Below are 22,782 nucleotides of genomic sequence, written 5' to 3' on the forward strand. Positions count from 1 at the left end.
CATCCGAAATACCAACGGAGAGCGCTAGGGGGAGCAAATGGCCCGTGCCGACGGTGCTTGGGCGCCTTGGGTTTTTAGGCACCTAAAATTCTAAAAAGACTAACTTTGGGGCCTCAGCAATCATCTAGGGCTCCAAAATGAATCATTTTCTTTGTGGCATCTGTGCCGCAACTGTATCTCGTTCCTAACACATCCTTCACAGCTTCTGGTGGGCCTACCTGCCATTGTCGTTCCCTGTAGACAAACCCTTCACCCTATTACAGCCCTTTTCTTTATTATCTTTTGTCTTCTGTCATCAGCTACAGCGGCTTGTGCCCCCTCAGCCCCCCAGAAAATCCAGTGAGGGAATAATACTGCTTGTAAACCTGTGCTGTGAGATGGGAGGTAACTGCTAGCCTAATGCTGCCAGGTCCAAGAGGACTGGCAAGAAAGGGCACATTGAATTCCTGTGGGAATCTGTGACTTTTTAACTTCTGCATTTTATTAACCACTCAGGAAAAAGCATCGAGGGCTGATCACCTTCCCCCCATGCCACCCTGACCCTTCCTAGACACCCAGCATCTTCATGGCCTCCATCAGTGAAGGACCACCTCAACTACTGACAGGGCCGAACACAGCCACTGCAGAAACTTGGTGGAAAGGCGTCCATTCAGCCTTGCAGACACACACAGGGCACCACAGGCCACTGCATTTTGCAGTCCTAATTGGGATGGTGCTGGGAGCTTTGGCACAAGGTCCATCAAATGGGGCCTGCCATCATGGAATGAGACAACCAAATACACCTTCCACTCCTGTTCTGCAAGCAAGCAGTTACACTGAGTACGGGCTCTGTCAGCCCGTGGGGAGCAACCACATGAGTGATGCAGCGTGGTGGGCCTCAGTGACGAAATACGGCACCATCATTTACATGGAACAGGCACAATAGGGGGGCACTTCCTAGAGGATTTTGCAGGGAGGTCCTCTGTCAAGAAACACAGGCTGGTGTGAAAGTTTTCCTTCAAAAAACAGCATACTGCCCAGGGGACTAGACTAAATCCAATTGAAGGAAACATCAAATTAGGACTAATGGCTGAGGGACCTCATGCTGAGGGAGTTGGGGTTGTTCATAGATTGAACAATATTGGAGAATAGAAGCGAAGGCTACGGGGAAGGCTTTATGGTGGCCTTCCAGTACCTAAAGGGTGCCTACAGGAAAGCTGGGGAGGGACTTTTTGTCAGGGGGTATAGTGACAGGACAAGGATTTTAAACTAAAAGAGAGTAAATTTAGAATAGCTATAAGGAATAAATTTACTTAGAGGATGGTGAGGCACTGGCACAGGTTGCCTAGAGAAACTGTGGATGCACCCTGGAGGTGTTCAAGGCCAGGCTGGATGGGGCTGTGAGCAACCTGGTCTGGTGGGAGGTGTCACTGCCCATGGCAGGGGGTTGGACCTGGCTGGTCTTTAAGGTCCCTTCCAACCCAAACCATTCTGTGATCTTATGATTCTAACGAAGATGTGAAAAGGTTCAGAATTTTCATGTACCGTTCTGCTCCATTTGTATCAAATGATGTGCTAATGGAGTCATAGCCACAAAGCCAAGGATAAAGCTGGAAAATGTGTAAAAAGGAGAGAACAGGAGAATTTCCTACTTTCCATCCCAGTAGAATCATCTGCCTTTGTAATGCTGTCAGATTTTGAACTAGCTGCATTCAAAAAGGTGTAGGGTACACATACTTCATGGCTGAGTCCTGATTTTGGGACAAGTATTGCCATATTGAAAAAATAACTGAAGTGAATTGTCTAAACTAGTCTTTGTTCTCCATTCAGTATGATGTGAAAGAGAAAAACAAGTTAATGTACCATGCAGATCAGATCTTATGGTGAGTGCTACCACTACTATTAGCCAGTTATGGCTTTCTTTTTTTTTCTTTTTTCTTTTTTCCAATTAGTTGTATCAAAGGGCATATGCTCATCTATAAGCTTAGCCCACACATATATTTCATTGTAACAACAAGGTTAATTACAAGCATGTTTTTTTTTCTTTTTACCAAGATAATCATATTCTCAGAACCTAAATATGGATACAATCACAGGGTATATCTTAACTCCATTCTTTAGAGAAATAAAGAATATCAGCATGAGTACTTCAATATATTGGCATTACTTTATTGCCCGTAACCTAAGGTCTTGGATGGATATTATTCTGTAGTTTTATGCTAGGGGAAATTAATTTATATCCAGGCAAGTCCAACTAACATGGACTCATGCACTAACTCGTGCTCATGAAATTTTACAGTGAGGTGCTGTGCAATATAGTGTGCCTCATACTGGTTTGTGCGTGGTTATAAGAAAAACAGATATGGAAATAAATACTTACAAAAACGTACACTTAAAACGCTCATTTTTAATATATGGTATGGCAAACGGATTTGTTAGGCATTAACTTGGCAATGAGTGCTGCAGGCATATTGCATAGTCAAGACCTCAGTGTGTTACACTTACTAATCTTTAAGACAAGGAAGAAGCAAATACACATCAGACTACCTAAAACCAAATGCTGAAATTACAAAATTGGAATTTGAAAACTGAAGTGTGATTTTGAGGGTATTAAATGAGCCTTAAAATTGTACAAAAATTACAAAAATGAATATATCGTGGTTAATCTAAACAACCATCAGTTGGCACTTACTTTTTAATTGAATTCTATTAAGCTCCCGTAAATGATCTTCTTCTGACACTTACCCTATAACGTTGTCCATTTATTTCTGGGAAAAAAAAATAATTGATGCTCTTTAAAATCTAAAGAAATAAAACTCCATGCTGTTAGAACAACTAAAGAATAGTCAATTAAGGCAAATAAAACGCATTAACTGCTGAATGGATTATTTCAGTGAACAAATATACATAGGTGAAATCAAGCATTAAATAAAAAGTCTTTGGCTTAAAATTAAATGTTACTGTTCAGAGGAAGAGCTAAAACGCAGCAATTCACAGTAGAAAGTGGAACATTCAGGGCAGTAACCTCAATTTTCTATTTATATCTTGTTTTCTACATTGCAGGTGGTTCTACAAAGCAGGTAGTTTTATCTCCTCTATGTCCAACTATGTTTCATGACGAGGCAAATGGAAAGCTCAGTGGCTGTAAAAGAGTTTTTCTCTAGAAATCAGAGTATTTGAGATTTTTTAATAGACATCATATTTTATCACCTATAATTATACTAACACAGGTCTTTCAATCCTCTGTAGACAGTAAGAGTTACTTAAAGGAAAAGCTGATCTTTCACTGATTTTCAGTTGTTTAAAAGCTACTGGTATCTGTAGTCCCAGGTAGCCTCTATGTTGTCTTAGTCTGAAAACACTGCATGATTACTTTCTTTAAAATTGTAATACTTGTAGAAATTAACCACATTTTCAGTCTACATTGATACATTTCTTCCTGAGAATTCCCGAAGTATCAGCTAATTATGTGGCAGATGCACTTAGTTTACTTGTTTTAGATTCAAATCCAGATTAGATCAGGTGAAAAAAAATGCCCAGGAACATAAATGCACTGAAGATGAAATACACCTGTCAAAGCACCCTTTGCGCACAGGAGTTTTACTGACCAGGCATTTTAATGAAATAGTTTGCTGCTTGCCAGGTGTCAGATCAGAATTTGTTATTCTACCTGCATAAACCACTACTGATCTTTTATGACCAGCATTGCCATTCTACTAATCTAAAGTGCTGCAGTTCATCTCCAATATTTTAAAATCTAAAAGATTTCAAATACACCAGGACTATATTTATGCTTTAAACAAGTCTTTATTTTTTAAAGCTTAAAAATGTAATGCATTTACGAAACCATAAAAGTTTAAGTATTTGTTTAGGAATCATAAAACAAAAGGGGACAACTTGTACATACACACATACTGAATCAGCTTTATATTAAAATCTAGACAAGGAAAATATTTTCTACTTTGATTGGAACTTTTTAAATCCTGTCTCAACTTCAAAGTAAGATTGTATTATATGTTGCTCATATGTAAAACTTTATTTCAGGTATGTCACTGTCACTTTCAGATAGCTGGCAGTTTCATTCCAGGTGAGCTCATGGATAGTTCTGGATTCACAAGCGATGCTTTAAAACTAGAAGATTTGGGTCAGTACTATGTTCATTCCACTGCACGGTAAATTGAAACGTGGCACATACTAAACATGATTCACCCCAAGCTCTATTACTCTCTGAAAGCTGGAATTCTTCTCAACTCACTCTAAAATTTGACCTACAGACACAGCTACCTAATTGGCATACATTGTTAGTTGTAAAAAAAATAAAATTAAAAAAAAAAAATTAAACTTGATGTATCAGCTGAAATCCTGGTGTAGTCAAAAACTATACTAACAAATGAGTTTGGCAAGTATAAACAGCATTTATTTTGTTTAGATTATTCAGTAGAGTTTTATTGGCTATCTCCTCCCAGTGCAGATCAACTCCAAGAGAGTTCGTACAGGTCCCAGAATATCCTGACTCTCTACAATTTAAACATTTGATGCGGAGCTCATATCTAGGAGAGAAAATAGCTCCCATGGTTGGCAAGCGAACTAAAGCATGAAGATCAAATTGGCTATGTACCAATGCGTTATTCCAGCTTCAAAGGTAACTGGCCTACTCATCTCAGTGGGACACTGAGTTAATGCACTTTTTCTGGCATCCCACATCATATCTCCTGCAAGCAACGCTGCTTTCTCTTCCAAAAAATAGTTTCTCCCAGTAGCTTCTACAATTAAAAAAAAACTGTGGTATTTTAAATATGTGCCCACGACTTAGATTAAAGATAATTTATTATGAAATGTATAAGAAAAAAAACCTGGCATGGGTTTTATCCAGCTTTAAGTATAATTCATTCAATAATCATTTTAAGTGTAGCTGCCACAGAAGTCTCTGGGTGCTATTTGAAAAGCTACAGCCACCAGTGTAAAATGCTGAGTTCACCACATGGCATCTCATGTATACAGTCCTATTAGTCTTGCACTAAACAGTCTGATCATATCAACCAAACCTATCTGCCAAAGCAGTGAAAGCACCAGGTTAGCACAATTATGTCATTGAGTGCTTGGTGATAGATCCCTCTTCGTATCATAAACAGTATTATAGTCAGTTTTACTAGGTGTATTACTGTGATACTGCAGTGGAATACCTGTCAGAAAGTCACTTCCAAAGCCATACATTCTGTCTCTATAAACAAATGCGTATGCAAAGACTGTCAACATTAAGAAATTAGAGTTAAAATTGAAACGCTTACATTTGCATAGTTGTGAAAATTTATTAGTTACAGTGTAGTGAAAATCAACTTTTTTGGTACAGCCAGAATAAAAACATACATTATATAGAAAAAAAAAATCACAGCTTTAAAAACCGGCTTACGTTGTTTAAAATGAGTAAATCTGGTTGTATTTCAAGACATTGGACTTTAACAGTTAATAGTTTTATGCCAAACCGTCACACAGTGCAAGAAACATTCTGCAATAGTACAAATTCCATACAGCAGTCTTCAGAGTATTTAGTCTCACAGAATCATATGGTGGCAAAAAAATTGCGCTGAGTTATTTTTCCATTTAAAAACAAAACATTGTTGAAGTTAAATTTTTCTTTCTTTACATACTCTATATTACAAAAATATCGAATTGCGAATTTGACAGTGTATTCTACAAATAAATGCGCCATGGACAACAGGAATTGCAACTTTGGGACAGTTACTTTACAAAGTGTATTATAAAAATAAATTATATAGCAAACATCAAACGAAATCAAGCGCGTGCCTTAGGCTTTGCAAATAAAAGTGAAATTCAGCTGGCAGAAAGGCTGCTTTTCTCCCTGTATCCCGGCCTGTATCTTTCAAAATATCAGCAAGGCCCTTCGTTCTTAAAGCTCTACCAAGATAAAATACATAAAATGTAATGGAAGCAATAAAAACTTCCACGAAGAATCAGTAGCACAAGTGACCCTGGTGTTGATGGTAGAGAGCTTCTCCAGTGATCCATCCAACTGGTAAGGAGGGCAGTGCACACAGAGAGAATCTACTGGGCTGGTAACTCATCTGGAGCTCATGCGTAACTGGTGAATGATGACGCTCTCTAAAAGAAAAGATAGCAAAACATTTGGTTTTATGAAGCTGTAGCCAAGTTGCAAGTTATTATAAAGAAGAATAATTACATCGGCAATGCATTTTTCTTCAAGAAGTATCTTGCAGACTTAGTCTCACATCCCTGTTTGGTTAAAAGTGCCCTGACTAGTGCTACAAGGGGAAATTCTGTTAGTACCAGGAGCCCTCGGCTTCCACTTCAGTGTCGAGACCACCATTTGGTCATCCATAGGGAAAAAGAATAATATAGTTGAATATTGTATAGTTGAACCACAGGAACACAACAGTTACAGTCCCACACCTGCATCAGGTAGAGGATGATTGAAATTGGGATTCTTGCATCCCATCTGAGCAAAGCCATCAAAAACTAGCTGGCAATTCTGAAACGGGGATGAGAAAGACGTATGGGCTCATTTCTTGTTTTTAATTGAATTTTGCATCAGAAACCTATGCTGACTTTAGTCAGCAGGTCTGCATGAATTACGCTATTGACTTTAATGCACATAAATTCCAACCACAGTATGCAAAACGAAGTGTTTGCCTTGTCTGTGAAAGGCTGGGTTTAACTTTGCTCTGTGTAACACGGGAGCTCCCTGATTAATCTCTAGGCTCTGCTGAAATACAAGGTGATCACCTGGTCTTTGGTTCTTCTGAGTACACTGCTCTGACAGGCAACGTTTTCTTTCTCAATAGCCTGAAGATTTTTCAAAAAGTATGCAACCCAAGAAATTACACTAACCATGTCCTTATTCCCTTTTACATTTCCCTTGACTTTTGCCTTTCCCTGCAAATATTTGCAAGGTGCTTGAATTAGTTACATTATAAGAAGGAAGAGAATCGCTTTTTCATGTACTCGTCATGCCAGACCTTTTCCACTAGATGGCAGATTCCAGTTATGCTTTTCATCCACGTTGAACTAGAAAAGCAGGACTTAAGGCAGCATTCAAGAAAGTATGGTATGTCAGATGAAATAATAGAATTGCCTAAGTAAAAGCATTTCCTTTTTATATAATTTATCGGTAAAAATTATTTTCAAAAATATAAGTATACCTGTTCTCAGAGATTCAAGCAATGAATATGAAAGAACCACAAACTACAGTAAAAAAAAATTACCTTACAACCAGTGCTGTTCTCTAACTTCAAGTTCTTGAAGATGATGGAAAAAGCTGCATTTACTTAGTATGAGATTATAACCTCAGGTGAAATCTCCCTTTTACTTCAGTCGGAGTCATATGAACTCTATAAAAACACTTCCTTAATATTCAATTTGCACATTCTCTATTAATCCAGAGTTTAGTTACAAAATTCTAAGAACTAAATGGGCTGCAGAAAATATTATCTTCCTTGCAAAGGCTCAATTACTGAATGAACAGCAAAAATATAATAGGCTTCTGAATCAGTCTTCCTCCTACAGTCCAAATATAACAATTTTGCAGAAAAGAGTAGGAAAGATATTTAAAATATATATATCCACTTCCACTATTAATTTGTTCATTAATTTCTTACCCACACGTATATGTTTGCAAGTATTGTTTTTTTCTAATAATCAATTTTGTGGTGAAATGTTATATATGTAATGTGTATATATTATATACATACTGTAGTAACTAAAATAGGTGCCCAAACAGTTATTAAACTGAAATTATAGGAGGGTAGATTTTGTCAGAGTTCTGCAGGAGTAACCTCTGTAGGAATACGATATCTGTAGGATATGATTACACGGATTTTTCTAGGGTTATAGGTCTGAACATTTCAAGGTGCTGTGAATTCACTTAAATGCAACTGAATTTATTTTAATGTCAGGAAAAGAGAACCAAGGTATGTTTATGTAAAAATGCTAATTCTGATTTCAGTCTCCCTGATGTAAATTGGAATTTCTCAGGGAAACACAGCATTAACAGCTGGCCTATCAAAAATACCAATTCTCATAATGAACCACATCAACTGATATAATTTTTATATATGAAGTTTAATTTCTTCTTACAATATATACAAACACCACCAAATGATACAGAAATGTATGTACCACAGAAAGTGCACACCCAAACAACAGAAGCAAATCATGTATCAGCATTTCTATTTTTAAAATCCTGTTGAAAAGGTTTTTTAAAGGGAGAAACCATTCATACCTGAACGATTTGTACCTGAATCTCAGAGCTGACAGCTCTGAATCTGTGAGTATTTAACCCTGATTGCATCTTCCAAAAAGCCAAGTTAAGAGTAGTGTGCATGTAGCAAGAGAGATTCAAAGTGAAGTTAATAACTATGATTAGAAATGTTGGCTACGGGTCTGAAAGAATGAGCTCAGTCAGAATTAAGGGAAGAGGATAACTCACAGTGACAAAGGGGAAAAAAACATTCCCCTAAATGAAAACGAGTTCAAAGGATGAGCTCACAGAAACTCCTGCCAGCAAACTACAGGTTTCAAACTGACTCAGTGAAATCGGCCACTGATGTGTGATAGGAACATGTAATTGGTCTGAAAATTGTCCTGACTGCTGCAGCTTGTGCCAAGCACCTGAAACGCAGCAGGGTGGTGACTTGCTCTCTCTGAAGACACGTGCTCCAGTTTCTGATCAGAACCACCGAATAGCCGTGTAAATACTGAGCGTGTTTTAGAACACATTTAGCACGTCTCAGGCAGTAACATGAATTTTCAGTGGTGACTGGATTCAAACGAGGTCTTTGGCACTGCTGTGACTAGGCAATGGGAGGAGGCATGGCAAAGAGGAGCTTTTCTGCCAGCTTTAAATGTTCATGGCACCATGTTCTTGCTTTTGCCAAGCTGGCTCCTCTAGTGAAATTAAGAGTTATGTATTTGATGCCTTGTCATCTTTATCACCCACAGAGAGCACGGAACTCAGCACTGGATTCAGAAAAAACAGCATGCTGAGCAGGAAGACACTTAAACCCAGCCAAGAGGGTAATGCTGAGGACAAAGCTGTAACTTCTGAATCCTGCCCTACCTCTGAGGTTCAGGTGTCTTGCTAAGCCTTGCCAGAGGCTCCTTCCTCGGTTACACACTCACAGGCCGTAACGATCTCATGAAAACAGAAAATCAGGCCTTTTCTCTCACTGTCTTTACAATATTTGAAAATCTTAAAAGACAGAGAAAGAAACAGAAATTTTCACTTCTTACACAAATATTCCATGGTAAGAGAAGTGTTCCATAATATGTGGGCTGTAGGTTCAATTTCACCTGGGTCTGAAGGGATTCAAATCTGTGTCTCCCCTGTTTCAAAGACCACTGTAACCACCACTACTACTCTGAGTTGAATGCATTTTGCTACTGAAACTGTTCCACTTCATTAAAAAAATCAATATAGAGAAAAAGGGAAGGGAGAGAAAGCATGAGGATGAGTAATCCCTGATGGTCACCTGGCCAGAGGAAGATTGGTTTCTGCACTGTAATCCAGTTATGTAAAATACACAAAATGAAGCCCTGTAAATAAGGCCTGAATAATTTCTTATGAATTTGTTTCTCACAGTCTGATCCTTTGGTACCAAGTGAAATCTGAGGTGTGAGCAAAGCTTGTCCTTGTGGCATTTCTGCCGTCACTCTCTTGTGTTTGTTCTTTGATATTGTGTGAAGGTGAGCTCATGCTACATTCTTTCGTGCAATGGGGTTCTGCTAAGGTCTTGCTCCTTCTCTCAGTCACCCTCTTCATTAAACTGGAAGAACTTCCTCTTGAGACCTCTGCTGCTTTGTCAGGTTGAAAGTGGTTGATATGTTCAGTGTTGTTCATCAATGGAGGACAGGTGGAGGGATGGGTGAACACAGACAGATACTTCATCTTATAAACTTTCTTTTCACAAAAGGTCAGGCTCAAAAAAGCAGCCTGTGGAACAGAGACCAGAAGCTGGGGCGCTCCCTGATTCAATATCCTGACCACTCAACCACCACTCTCTTGTTTCTGCTCAGTGAATTCTGAAGTCCTCCATTCAGCACAGCACAGCCTTTACAGGAGGGAATGAGAATGCCATCTTCTTCCCCCTCAACTGTCTGTCAGTGCTGTTGGTGAACTTTTGGAGATGATCTAGGTTTGAGTCTTCTCAGATACCGGTGAGAAGGGGGACCTGTCTTGTACCTTTGAAAGACAGGTTCAATCAAAAGCTTTTTTAAATAAGCCATCTATACCCCTGTGAATAGAAATACCCCCTTCACACCCCTATTGGGAGTCATTCATGGTTCTACATCCACTTTAATGCAGCCACCGGTTTCTTACACCTTCCCTCTTTCTTTTTCTGCCCCAAGAGCCTTCAACTGTTAAGACTTCTAAACTATAGGCTCTCTATTTTTTTATTGTATCATCTTACTTTTTTTCTGCCTTTAAGAAAGAAGAATCTCAGGTCAATTAAAACAGATGTTAAAAATGTGCAGTATAACTAAATACATATTTTTAGCTAACAGTCAAAGTAGTTGCCTGATTCCAACTCTCTGGACTTCTGCTGGGTTGGCTATGGAGGAAAAGTTCCTTTTTGTTGTGCTGCCCCTGGGAAAAATAACAGGATCCTTGGTCTGACCTGTCTGGAATTTCTCAAGTCTGTCTCATAAAATCCTACTGACTCTACAAGAGCAGTTCTTAGCTTGTGCCTGCAGTTCTGGTTCAGTTGTGCTGATTTGCATGTCCTGGACTTCAGGTACTTTAATTCTGGCTTCTTTCTTCAGGTGAATTAATGTTTTCGGATGTTATGCAAAACAATTTTTTCAACCACAGGCACACATAGAATATTGTCCTGGGTATGGCAACAGTTAACTAAGGAATAGCTAGTTTCTTTGAAAAAAGTATTTGAGAAGGAGGGCTTAAGCCAGCTGTAGCTCATCACTGTATCAAGCCACATTAGCTTGGGGCTCATGTTTGCAGTATTATTTAAATGACTGTTTTGAACTAAAGACTTGCTTCAGTGCCAGTATTTAGAGTGACTATCCAGCTAAAAGCTCTTAATAACGTGTTTTCTTCAAACATCTGCTAAAAAGTCTATCTTACAATAAGAACAGTAAGATCTCAGCAACCATTTATTGACAAATTGAGGCTTTTAAGTGATAACACTTAGTTGAGAGGATCTGATGCATTTCTCGGATGGTAACCCACACCACTTGATAATTCCAGTTTCCAAGTTTTATCCAAAATACTCGAATGTTATGAAAAATGCTGCTAATATGAATCTGATTTGCAGATGTCATAGGATCCAGAACCTTAAAATTAGCAGGTATTGCAGGTGCTACGCACATGTAGAAATGGAAGCCTGTTTCTTTTTGTATGTGACAGCAGCTTTTACATCACAGACAAAGTGTCCTTCACGTGAATCAAAAAATGCCAGCTTTACTCTGGGATAATGGCCATATCTGGATCTTAAATTGGAGAGCATTGCAAAGCACAGACTGAAGACTAAACATTGCTTGGACTGAATATAATTTTGCTGACCTTCTGTGGCAGATTCTTCCATCTAATTTCTTCTCCCAGACAGAAAGCCATTTAATATTTCACCCACTGGTGCATTTTCTTTTCTGTGAATTGTATTTATTATTTATTCGTTGTCTTCCTGCCTTTCCTTCCAAAAGCTATTCCTAATCATTGGGTCCTTTACAGTCTTCCGTGGTGGCTGAGACATACAAGCTTTAAAACCCTTATTTATCAGCCTGCTCAGCTCAGTTTCTTTTGTTTGCAACTTTCTCCTGTGAAAATTGATCACTTAATGGAAATGCTCTTTAATAACTTTAGTGTTATTAAATAAATAGTCATAACAATCATCAACATCCACACCATTTCCATGCTGGAACAATTCCTTAAAACATGCTTAAAAATGCAAACATGTAAATGAAGAAATCGCAAAGAGAGAAAAAAGATGAATCTCTGTGGTATTCTTAGGTGGTCTGTATTTAAGGCAAAATATTTCAAGCAAATGAGAATTGAGAATAACTCACATACCAAACCCTATCTCTCTGACTGCCCGTACACAAGCTGTGTCTTTAGATAGCAATTTGCTGCCAGCAATCTGTGTTGACTTCCCCTCTAACATCTGTGTTGACTTTCCCTCTAATATCACCCATAAGGATGCCTGGGAACTCAGGTTTAACTATAGAGCACAAGTCCATCCAACAAGGAAAACTGCAAACCTAATGAAGTCAACTGAATGACTTGCTTCATAGACTTCAGTGGTCTTTCGAGCAGGCAAAAATGGACTGTATTGATTTTGGCCAGATCAATGTTTCTCTGAAGCTCTTTTTAAAGACTAAACACTTTTTGGCTCACTTGCCTCCCTCCATCCAGCCTCCAGAGCTGGCAGTAACCCAGTCAAAGTCAGAGAATGGAGACCCTGACTGTAAGCACTGACTGCGAGCGTGGACCCCACTAGGGAAGAAATACACTGCTGCTTAGTGCTGCTGCTGCCTGCATTGTGCAGCCTCCATACTCCCTTGGATTGTGTCACTGCCTTGAGAAAGCAGCTCACAAGTGAGAAATGCTTATTATTTATAAGAGAGATTCCTAGAGAGAAGGCTGGTCACAAAGAGTGGTCCTTTCTCTCTGCCTCTCCCTCCTGCACCTGAGGCACGAGCTTTTATTGAAATAAAACCTCAAGGGCACTGCATCCTGGCATTGCATCCCTGGACAAGGCAGCAGCTCAGAAATGGGGTTACAGGCAGGTGCTCCACCCAGTAGCCAGGGTGGGAAGCGATCTGTTAAGATGGGAGACAATCTGTTAGAAGTGACCGATCTTCCTTCAATCTATTTAAAACTGATTGAGCTTATCATTAAGAATTCCTGGGCTGGATTAATAACTTGGTGTGGTTGCCCGTTCTCACCTCCCAAGCTGAACATATTCCTGGCATATACTGGTGGCTTTTTCCCCCCTTCATGAAGGAAACAAAAGGATGTTGTTACTGAAGTAGTCAACGCACACACTCATTAGTTTGTTGTAAATGACCGGGCTTCGTTAGTATGGGCAAACACAGACAGGGGGCTGAGTTCATGGTAGCAGTAACACCTGCAGAACATACCATACCCCCTGAGCCACCGTCATCAGCCCTGACCCCCGCCCAGGGAGCCAGAGCTGCTGCCTGAAGATTTCTTCAGTTCTATTTTCATAGACTGAGTCTCGGCACGAGGCTCGAATTTTGTCACATTTCCTGCTCCTGGGGCTGCCACTACTGGCTTTCCTGCTTTCATACCTTTTGACACAGGAATGCGGGTGGGTGTAGGTCTCGGGGATGACCCATCCTGTCCTGTCTGCAAAAGAGAGACACAGAGAGAGAGAAATGACGTGAACTGAGGATTTTTGCTTCTCATATGTTCTCATCATACACCTTTCATTTACCTCTCAAGCAACAATGTCCCAAATCATGCCTATTAGCAAATTAATGCTCGCATTTGAAACCTGGCAGCAGCAAATGCTACTAGAGCAGGGCCGAAGGTACAAAATCAGGGTGAAACTAGTTTTCCAGAGCTGAGGTGCAGCATTTTGGATCAGGATGTCCTAAGGACGGGAATCCCTGCAGAACTGATTCTGCAGCACAACACAGTGCAGGGCTCACTCAGAGGCTACTGAACCACTGGCTAATGCTGAGCCCTGACTAATTGCCATGTTTTAAGAGGTGGGACAAGATCTCTCAGCCACGTAAATAAAACTGAACTTTGCTCTCCCATGGCTGGAGCCACTTACTTCTGCACCGGGAAGTACGGAGGCAGAAGGAAGCGAATAGGGCCAGGGCAGAGACAGGGCAAAGATTTGGATTTCCTTCTCCTGCGGGAGGAAGGATGTGGGAGCCATAGCCATGACCTGTTGACCTCTGGCAAAGGAGAAGCAAGCAGACCACATTTCCAGGCCTACCACAGGGCAGCATGGAGGTGGTCACTTTTGCCTTGACTACAGCCTACCTAGCACACTGATCCTCAAGTTAGGGGACATCAGAAAAAAAAAATTAAAAAGGCCCAGAGCAATTTTTAATGTTTATTTCTTCTAGAGGGAAGCTAGTTGAGGGCCAGAGCCCTCTGCACGGGGCTGGCACATAGCAGCTACCAGGGATCTGTGCCCATCCGCAGTGCCAGCTGGCAGCCAGGCAGGCTATCCCATGGCTTTGAAAACGGCAATCCACAGATAGGTTCAGGCAACCAAATCCCACTGTGTAAACATACAAAGAGCACTTGGATAGGACAAAAAGACTCAAAAGAGCCAACTGGTCTTTTTTTGGTCTGATAATGTTGGCCAAAACTGGAAGCTAGCCCTTATGGACCGCGACCTAAAAGAAATACCTGCAACCATGACAGTCCTGAGAGGAAAATGTGCATTTACCTTCTGTAGTTTGCAATATAGACACACGTTAACAGGGACAACTTCTGTATCAGCTGAATGTCAAATCTGGCTTTTTTCTTTTCAGATAGCAATGAAGATTTTGATCTCACAAAAGGCAACACTTTTCATAAGATCCTGAAATCCTAGCGAGATCTATTTGCTAAATGACTAAATTCTGCAACTTATGGCATATAAGCAAAATAACACTAAGCTGCTGAGGAAGATTGGATTAGGGGATTCTGTCAATTGTAACACGTATTTGCACATTTACTTTAAAATGCTTTTTAAAAATGCTCCACGAAGGAGCATTTTTCTCTCTCGAAGGATTTCCAGCCAGTAGCATCAGAGCCGTCTGTCTGCATCCTGAGTAGTCAAAGGAAAGCCATTCCTTAATCTTCTAAGACCAGTTCAAAACCCTATGTGTACACAAAAAAAAAATCACAATTGGAAAACTTGAATGCTGTCTGCCTGGCAGGAAGGAAGCCATTTTCAATAACTAAAAGCAACATTTACAATAGCAGTCTAACGGCTAATATGGAACTCACATGTAGATGTCAAAACAACTTAGGTCCATACAATTCTGTAAGGCAAAACATGCAAATGCATTCCATCAGCCTTGGAAAATATGTCAACATCCCAGGGGACCCAAATGACAAACATCTTGTGCTCCCTGAAAGAGCTCCACAGTGTGTAAACATGAGGCAATCAAATGAAGTAGCTGGAATCTCAGGCATTTCTTCAGCTTTATTCGCATGTTAATTATTAGCTAAGGATTTGGGTGCTTTCAAGTTACTCATTTCAAGCCTAAATCACTCAAAATCACTTTGAAAAGAACTCTTAACTTGTTTTAAATTTTTTAGTTTCATTCATTGTGGCATACAAACATGTTGATCATGTGGAAGCTAATGCCCGCTTCACAGACGGCTGCAAAAGCATTTTGTGTTTGCTAAGCAAAGAAAAACAGCACAAAGGTGGCTCTTCAGCAAGACGTCCCCTTGTGCAAGCGAGAGTGATGGCAGAAGCAGGCAAGGGACGCTGGGAGGCTTCAGTCATGTCTGTGGCCGAAACCCCAGAAAACCCACTCAATTCTTGTGCAGCCAGTACGAATTGGCAGTGAAGCAGCTCCAGAGGAAAGTGGGGTGAAGTTGCCTGGCTGTGAGCTGGCTGTGCATGGTACTGGAGCAGTGCAGGCAGCCAGAGCCAGGCCACTGAACACATTACTGCGTTCTGACCATGGGACGAATACGTGCAGCCACCAAGCTGTTTGGGTCAATAAGCAGAGCTCACTTGCAAGTGCATTAATCAGTGAGGTTGGACAGTTGCATTAAAGGGCGAAAAGCAATTTGAATGTACACAACATTTACTGTGTTTTAGTGGTTTGTAACAGATTCTGCGTGGTGCATTTGATGGATACACAAAAAGAGAGCTTTCATGCACATGTTCACTTTGGGGATATTTTAATAACAGAGGTGCATTTTCAGCATTTGTTCTTGATCAGATCGGGGAGCAGCTTACCCTGGACAAAAACAGTTCGGTTCAGCGGCTGACACAAAGGTATCCAGTGCAATTTGAGATGCTCTGGGCTATTCAAGCTATCTGCACAGGGCTGGTAGATAAGAGAGGATCTAAGGAGACCTGCAACCTCTGATAAAGCAGCTGGAAGTTAGGCAGCCTACTTGAGAGCACTTTAAATGGCATGAAAGAAGTATGTTTAGACAATTGAATACTGAAAGGGTGGGACTTGAGACCTAGGCAGAAAGTGCAGCCAGGGGAGCCCAGTGGACACCTACGAAGAGCTAAATTTAGATGCCGATCTCAACCTAAATGCTGCCCAAATGAGAGTAGCCTTATAGCTACTTTAATGTGTGCCCAGTGAGCACTGGCACCCAACAGCCTCTCAGCCATGCCCTGTGCCCTCGGTCACCGGAAGAGAACCAGAAGAGTTGCTGTAAATCAACAGTAACGCCCCATAGTCCTCCACCTGCCTACCTGCTCCACCACAAAACCAGTCTCTGTCTTTGGACTGTGAGGCAGGCAGACATCACAGGTCAGGCTGAATCTATGAAAGTACCATGTGTGCACCTTAAAATTAACTGCTTCCGTGCCTGCAGTACAGAAGATGACTGTGTAACTTCAAATTGGAAAAAGAGTCACGTGTTTTCAGATATGAAAACAGTAACTGCAAATTTGCTGTAGCAGCAGGTGAGAGCTAGAAACTTTGAATTACTTTCCCCTTTGGATCTTGGTACTGCATTAGTACATTGTACAGAGCATCTTGTGTGAGGAGAGCTTAGAAAAAAGTAAAACCTGTGAGCTAAGAAAGCAGCTTTGTATTGGTTTGTCTTCTTTGATTTTATGAACTCACCCCTTCAAAATGGTATCAATGTTGGTTTCTTCTAGTGTTACTGAGTAAATGATTACAACTTCTTTTTTCGATGAGGGGTATTGCACGTGTTTATAAAACAGCCATTTGCAAAACAGATGGTGAATATACAACTTCTCTTCTTCTTTTTTTAGTTTTTTTCATAGGGAGGTAAAAGCACATTTGAGCTTGTTAGAAGTTCCCTGGTAATTTGATTAGGGGTCTTAAAAAACAAAGGAAAGCATAAGATAAAGTAAATCGCATTGTTGAGCTATCTTCCTTACATTCCAAATCAGGGATGAAGTGAAGAAAGAAGCCGCCTTTTAGCCAATTGAAAACAAAACAAAAAATGTTTATGTGTTATGGTTCAGTGCATCATCACAGAAGGGACAGACATCCAGTAATAAAGAATGAGGAATTCTTTAAAAAAAAAAAAAAACACCACTCTACCACAGTCTATTAAACATGAAGAGGTGGCTACAAGCTCTGGTTCAGAAAGAAGTACCCACCTATGGCCAAAAACTGGGAACAGACACTGAGGGAAACATTAATCTATGTTTACTCACTTAAAATAATTCTACCCCAAGCATCTGCTACAAGCTACTGTCTAGCTAAATGAGATTTTGGACTAATTCAGTACTGCTGCTTTTATATTTTGGTCAAAATCTTCTTTCCCAACTAAAACAATGCAAAATGATGTCCAAGGCCTAGTAAACCTTGGAGGGAGGCCTATCAAAAAATCTTGTGCAATGTGGTTAAATACAGAGGTGAGAGACTGATTTAAATTTGATTTTCTATAAAAAAGAAATTAGGGAACCACCACAGAGACACAGAGAGAAAGCAGCAAAAAATAAGGTCCCTTCCAACCTGAGCCATTCTATGATTCTAATATTGTAGAGGAAGCACCATTGTAACACGGCCCATATAAAAGTTGAGAACATCAGAGGAACAGAAAGAGCTTTAGTATTCACTGGCTGAAAAAGACTTGGAGCCAAAAGCAATGATACCGTGTCTGGCTATTCATTCCTTTGGAGTTCAGTACAGCAGATATTAATTAAATTATAAATGTAAGGGGATTCTACCAAAGAAATATCAGCCTGTGCGATCAGACTCTAAAGACTCTCCAGCTGGGCCAAAACCCATTAGGAGTATTTTCAGAAGTCAGAATTTGCACTTAGGAAAAATAAAAATATAGTTTCTTGCTTTGTCATCTCCATCATTCTTTGTCCCTCTCTTTCTTTCAGTTGGAAATTTACAGGATTGACATTATTTTCAGTAATTTTGCAGGAACTTCCTTTCAGAGTTACTCCTTTGGGAGATAACGCCAAAAGTATACTAGTGTCCAATGCTGGCATAAAAATATCCATTTCCACCACAGAGGAATCGGGTAAATTCTGAATTTATGTTTAAGCTTTATATCTGAAATACATGTAGGGAAGTTAAAGAGTTTGTCTCCTCTTCCCACCCATTCTTTCCCTGCCGGTGTCCCAAACCCAAACTATGATCTCCCTTCTCCTTAACAGAGACTACAAAATGAGACCATGAGACCATGCTGCTTACCACTGACTGTGTTCCTCGTGTGGAAGACGTAGTAACAGGAGTTATAGTGATAGTACTTGTCACCTTGCTCGCTGCAGGTCGCGAGGACAGGTTGTTCCGGGGTGATCGAAGGACGGTTCCAGTGACAACTTCCTTCTCGGCTGCTATGTTCACTGGTCTGACAGTTATCACAGGACTTGCACCATCCAGCGTGGCACCAGGAGAGCGTTTAAACTGGGAACCTAAGTGGATGTGGATTTTGTTGTCTTCTGTTGTAATAATGTTGGCGTTGGTGTTATATTTCCGGATTGGAGTTGGGACGGTTTGTTTTTCTGGTGTAACTTTGAAGACGGCCCTTCCCATGGTCGTGTCTTGTGACTGAGGAGAAACAGAGATTTCTGTTGGTGCTGCGGATGTCGATACTGTCATAATCTGAATCGGTGATGCAGGTCTGTCGACAAAGGGTGCTCTCCCTCCCTCTGGAGACTTTTCTCTGGAGAATGTTGTTATAGTGACGGGAGACATAGAACGGTCTGGGCCCATTGGACTTTCACTGCCTTTTCCTTTTTGGGGCATAACATTTGGAGAAGGAATGATGGTTATTCGTGGCTTCTGATTTCCCAAAGTAGGAATGACAGTGGTACTTGAAAAAAACTCCTCTGAGGTTGGACTGGTTATCTCCAAAGTAGCTGTGCTGTTCTCATGGTCTGGTGTCACCCGAATATGAAGAGGCTGACCTTGTTTTGGAGAAAGGACAACCTCCCCAGGATGTGTTGGACTACCGTGGGCTCGGGTTCCTTTATCCGGAGTTGCCTGAGCCCCAGTTTCCCTCTTTCTCATCCATGGTATCCACGATTTCCTCATTGCAAGTTCATTCGCTGCTGGAGGGTATCTCTCAAGGACTGAAGAACGCTCCATGGGTTTCTTCAGACCTACCTGTCGCAGATTGCTCATGATGTGATTCTCCTCCTGGAAGGATTTACGTATAAACACAGCTGGAGTTTCTTCTTCTGCTGCTTCACTGCTTACAGCATCTGTTTGCACACCAGTGGATGTCACAGGAACATCGACTATTCTTCGTCCATTTATGCTGGGCCTCAGAGCACGGCTGTAACGCTTAGAAAGCTCTAACTCTCTTGTTAGGTTCAGAACTTCCTGTCCCATGCTCTTGTTTTTATTTTCTTCTTCCATAAACCTCTGCTGCAGAACCGAGTAATCAACCTGAAGCTGAGAAAGTTGGTCTTCTTTGTTCATCAGCTCATGGATTTTCTCCTTAAGAGCTTGAACTTCTGCTTTTAAATCTCTGCTTTTAGCCTCTTCCAAACGAAACCTGTGCCTCAACTCTGCCTCCTGGCTCACTGCTTCACCTTTTTCTATTGCTTTGTTTTTGGCAATTTGGAGCTTCATCTCCTCCAGCTGTTGAGAAAGTAAGTTAGCTTTATCCTGCTCAGTCCTAAATTTCTGCTCTAGCTGATCATATTCATCTTCTGTCTTCATCAAATCTCCTTCAACCACTTCCAATTGTTTGAGACGTTTTTTCAGTCTTTCAATTTCAATGGTAAGCTCCTTAATCTTGTTGTCCTCATGACAACCATGCTCTGGTCCTTTTCTGGCTCGACCTCTCGTAATTTCTCTTTCTACTTCCTCCATACCATCAATCCTTTTCTTTAACAGGTCAACTCTGCAGCTTAGTTCAGACGATTTTTCTTCTTCACTTTTCAGTTTGCCAATCAACTCATCCCTTTCCTTTGTCAAACTAGACACCTTTTCCTCCATTTCAGATTTCAGTTTCAAAAATTTCTTACTTTCTTCTATCAGCTTCTCTGTTACATCCATAACTTTCCCTTGTTCAACTTTAAAATTCTTGTTTAGACCCTCAACCCTTTTTTCCTCCTGTTTTATTTTTTCCATCATATTTTTCCGTTCATCAACCAACATTACAGTAAATGACTTCAGCTTTGCAAGGTCATCTTTTAAGCTTATTTCAGCCTTTTCCAACTTACTTTCTGATGCCTCAAGGTCTTTCACTCGAGTCTTCACCACTTCCAACTCATTTATCAAATCCTTAGTTAAATTCTTTTCTTTCTCCAAGTTGATGTGTAGCTGGGTGCATTCAGACTTACTTTTACTGAAAGCCTCTTCCAGTTTCTCCAGTTCTGACATTCTCTTCTGCAACTTTTCCACTTCAAGTTTCAACTCTTTGCTATGGTGCTCTTCCTCTTGCAGTTTATTTTTCAGCTCTTTACACTGGGATTCGGTTTTTGTGATCTCTTCATCTTTTCCCTCCATTTCAAGCACACGCTTGCGAAGGTTTTCCACTTCTGCCATTAAGCTAGAGTTCCCACATTCCCCTTTTCCTATTTTATCTCTTAGTTCTTGAAGTTCCTCCTCAGCTTTTTGAAGACTTTTGTTAGTTTCTTCTAACTCCTCTATTCTGCGAGTCAACCCAACCAACTTGAGCCTTAGCTGTCTGTTATGTGACTCTTGATTAGCCAGTTTAGCCATCATCTCCTCATGTTCTTGAGAAAATGATGATGTTTTGTGTTCAAGTTCTGTCTCTAACTTCATCAGTTTTTGTCCATCCTCTTTTGTTTTTGCAGTAATGATTTTAAGCTTTTCTTCTTCTTCCTTTAGTTTTTGATTTAAATCTTGTATTTTCTGGCTCTGTTGACCAAGTTGTTCAATATGCATTTGTCTTTCATCCACCAGCATGAGTGCAAATGACTTGAGCTTGACAAGTTCTTCTCGTAGTTTACTAAGTCTCTTTGTATGTTCTTTCTCCTTACGAGCTTGATAGATCTTCTCCTGCTCAAGAAGTTTCTTCAACCTGAAACAAGTTATTACAAAGGCATTAAACTAAAATATATTCATATTTGGCACATTTCTCAATTTGGTGTTTTTCTCCATTTTTAACTAACTTTCATTTTATTAGGACTTTTTTTCTCCATTAATAACTTAGGTAGTCTTTCAACAAGTAACTACCTATCAAACTTATATTCCCCAGTCTAACTATTTTAAATTATAAAAAAACAGAATATTATACAAACTCATCTAGAATTCTGAAAAGCAGTGAAATTTTATATATGTATACATAGCAGACATCGTTTTTTAACTCCTTTACATTTATTTCTCAGCTAGGATGACATTGATAAGGGTATATCAGGACAGGTATATCTATTCACCAATCCATTTATACTGAACTTTTTTTACAAGGTGATTTCCTCAATAATGTCTTACATACATAAAAATATGTAAAATAAGAATAAAAAAAAATAATAAAAAAAAAAAGAAAGAAAACTAATGCAACCATAGATAAATGGATCAATCCTGGTTATAAACAAACCAGCTAGACAAAAGATTATGTTAGCACATGACTGATAACCATCTGGGCATCCCAGGCATAAGAAATCAGCAGTAAGAGAAATTTGCTAGCACTGCGATTATTATGTTGAGGTTTGTTCTCCCTGTTGCATTTCCATTTCCAATAGCAGATTTTGTTGACTACAAGGGTCAGACTTATCAAACCTTTGGCTACAGCTAACCATAGTTGGAAAATGCTCTCCTTTATAGCCTCTAAAGCTGTATTTTCAGACAATATAAAAACACAAATCAGATCTATCCTCAGAACGATAATATAGACCTACATTTTCCAGCATGGGAAAATGCATTACCCATTACCTATGCAACATTTCAATGGGAAAGTGAAGCACACTGATAGGTATTTTGTATCTGTGATTTATAGTGAGAATATATTGACATCAGCACAAGACATTTGCATTGACAACTGCACATATTATAAGCACAGATTTATGAGGATGGTGATCCTCAACTGATAAAGAGGTACAGATAACACAGGGATATATCCCCTACTAATATAAAAGCTTTACTTTAAAAACAGCAGTATGATTTAGAAAAGACACAGGTATGCATGCTGAATTTACCATGAAATTACATGTTTGTCAAAGCACCTACAACTCCCATATAAACAAGCATATTGTTTCAAGTCCACTTGCTTTGCTCACCCTATGCCTGAAACATTTAAACTTCTTTTAACTGCGACAAACAATGAGGTGATAGCAGCAGAGCAATTTGCCACCACAATTTCACTTGTAGTAACTGAAAGATCCAAATCTTAGCAAAGACTGACTTTAATCAGTACTGCTATGTAAAATGCTGTACTGTACGTGGCGGTGGTGAAGCACAGGTACACACTCCTCTCTGCTGCCCCAGCAATGAAGTGGTGCAGGGAGCTCCAGGGGCACAATGCAAAATACCAGCGATGTCTCCCGGAGCGCTCACCTGAACTCTAAACTCATAAAACCAGCCACGTTCACTTGGTTTTCCAGCAACTATTAATGTTTCACTCCTTGTCCCTCAGGGACCAGAACGAACAGGAACTAGAATGCAAAGCTATCAGAAAAGAAAAGGAAGTCAGAAAGCAGGACAGGATGCAGTAGGTAGGGAAGGAGAAGGCTGAAGAAT

The 22,782-nt window shown here is 40.1% G+C and overlaps 1 protein-coding gene across 1 annotated transcript in view; it reads right to left on the bottom strand.

Moving 5' to 3' along the window:
* Positions 1-3,799: 3,799 nt before the first annotated feature.
* The window catches only part of FILIP1 (filamin A interacting protein 1), a 106,224-nt gene continuing 87,241 nt past the window's right edge, over positions 3,800-22,782 (bottom strand). The window contains 3 exon segments of the mRNA XM_040552350.1: positions 3,800-6,099; positions 13,279-13,336; positions 18,322-21,127. Of these exon segments, the coding sequence (XP_040408284.1) occupies positions 6,059-6,099; positions 13,279-13,336; positions 18,322-21,127 (2,905 nt within the window). The 3' untranslated portion in view covers positions 3,800-6,058.

The sequence above is a fragment of the Cygnus olor genome, chromosome 3 (genome assembly GCF_009769625.2).
Source record: "Cygnus olor isolate bCygOlo1 chromosome 3, bCygOlo1.pri.v2, whole genome shotgun sequence".
Lineage (NCBI taxonomy): Eukaryota > Metazoa > Chordata > Aves > Anseriformes > Anatidae > Cygnus > Cygnus olor.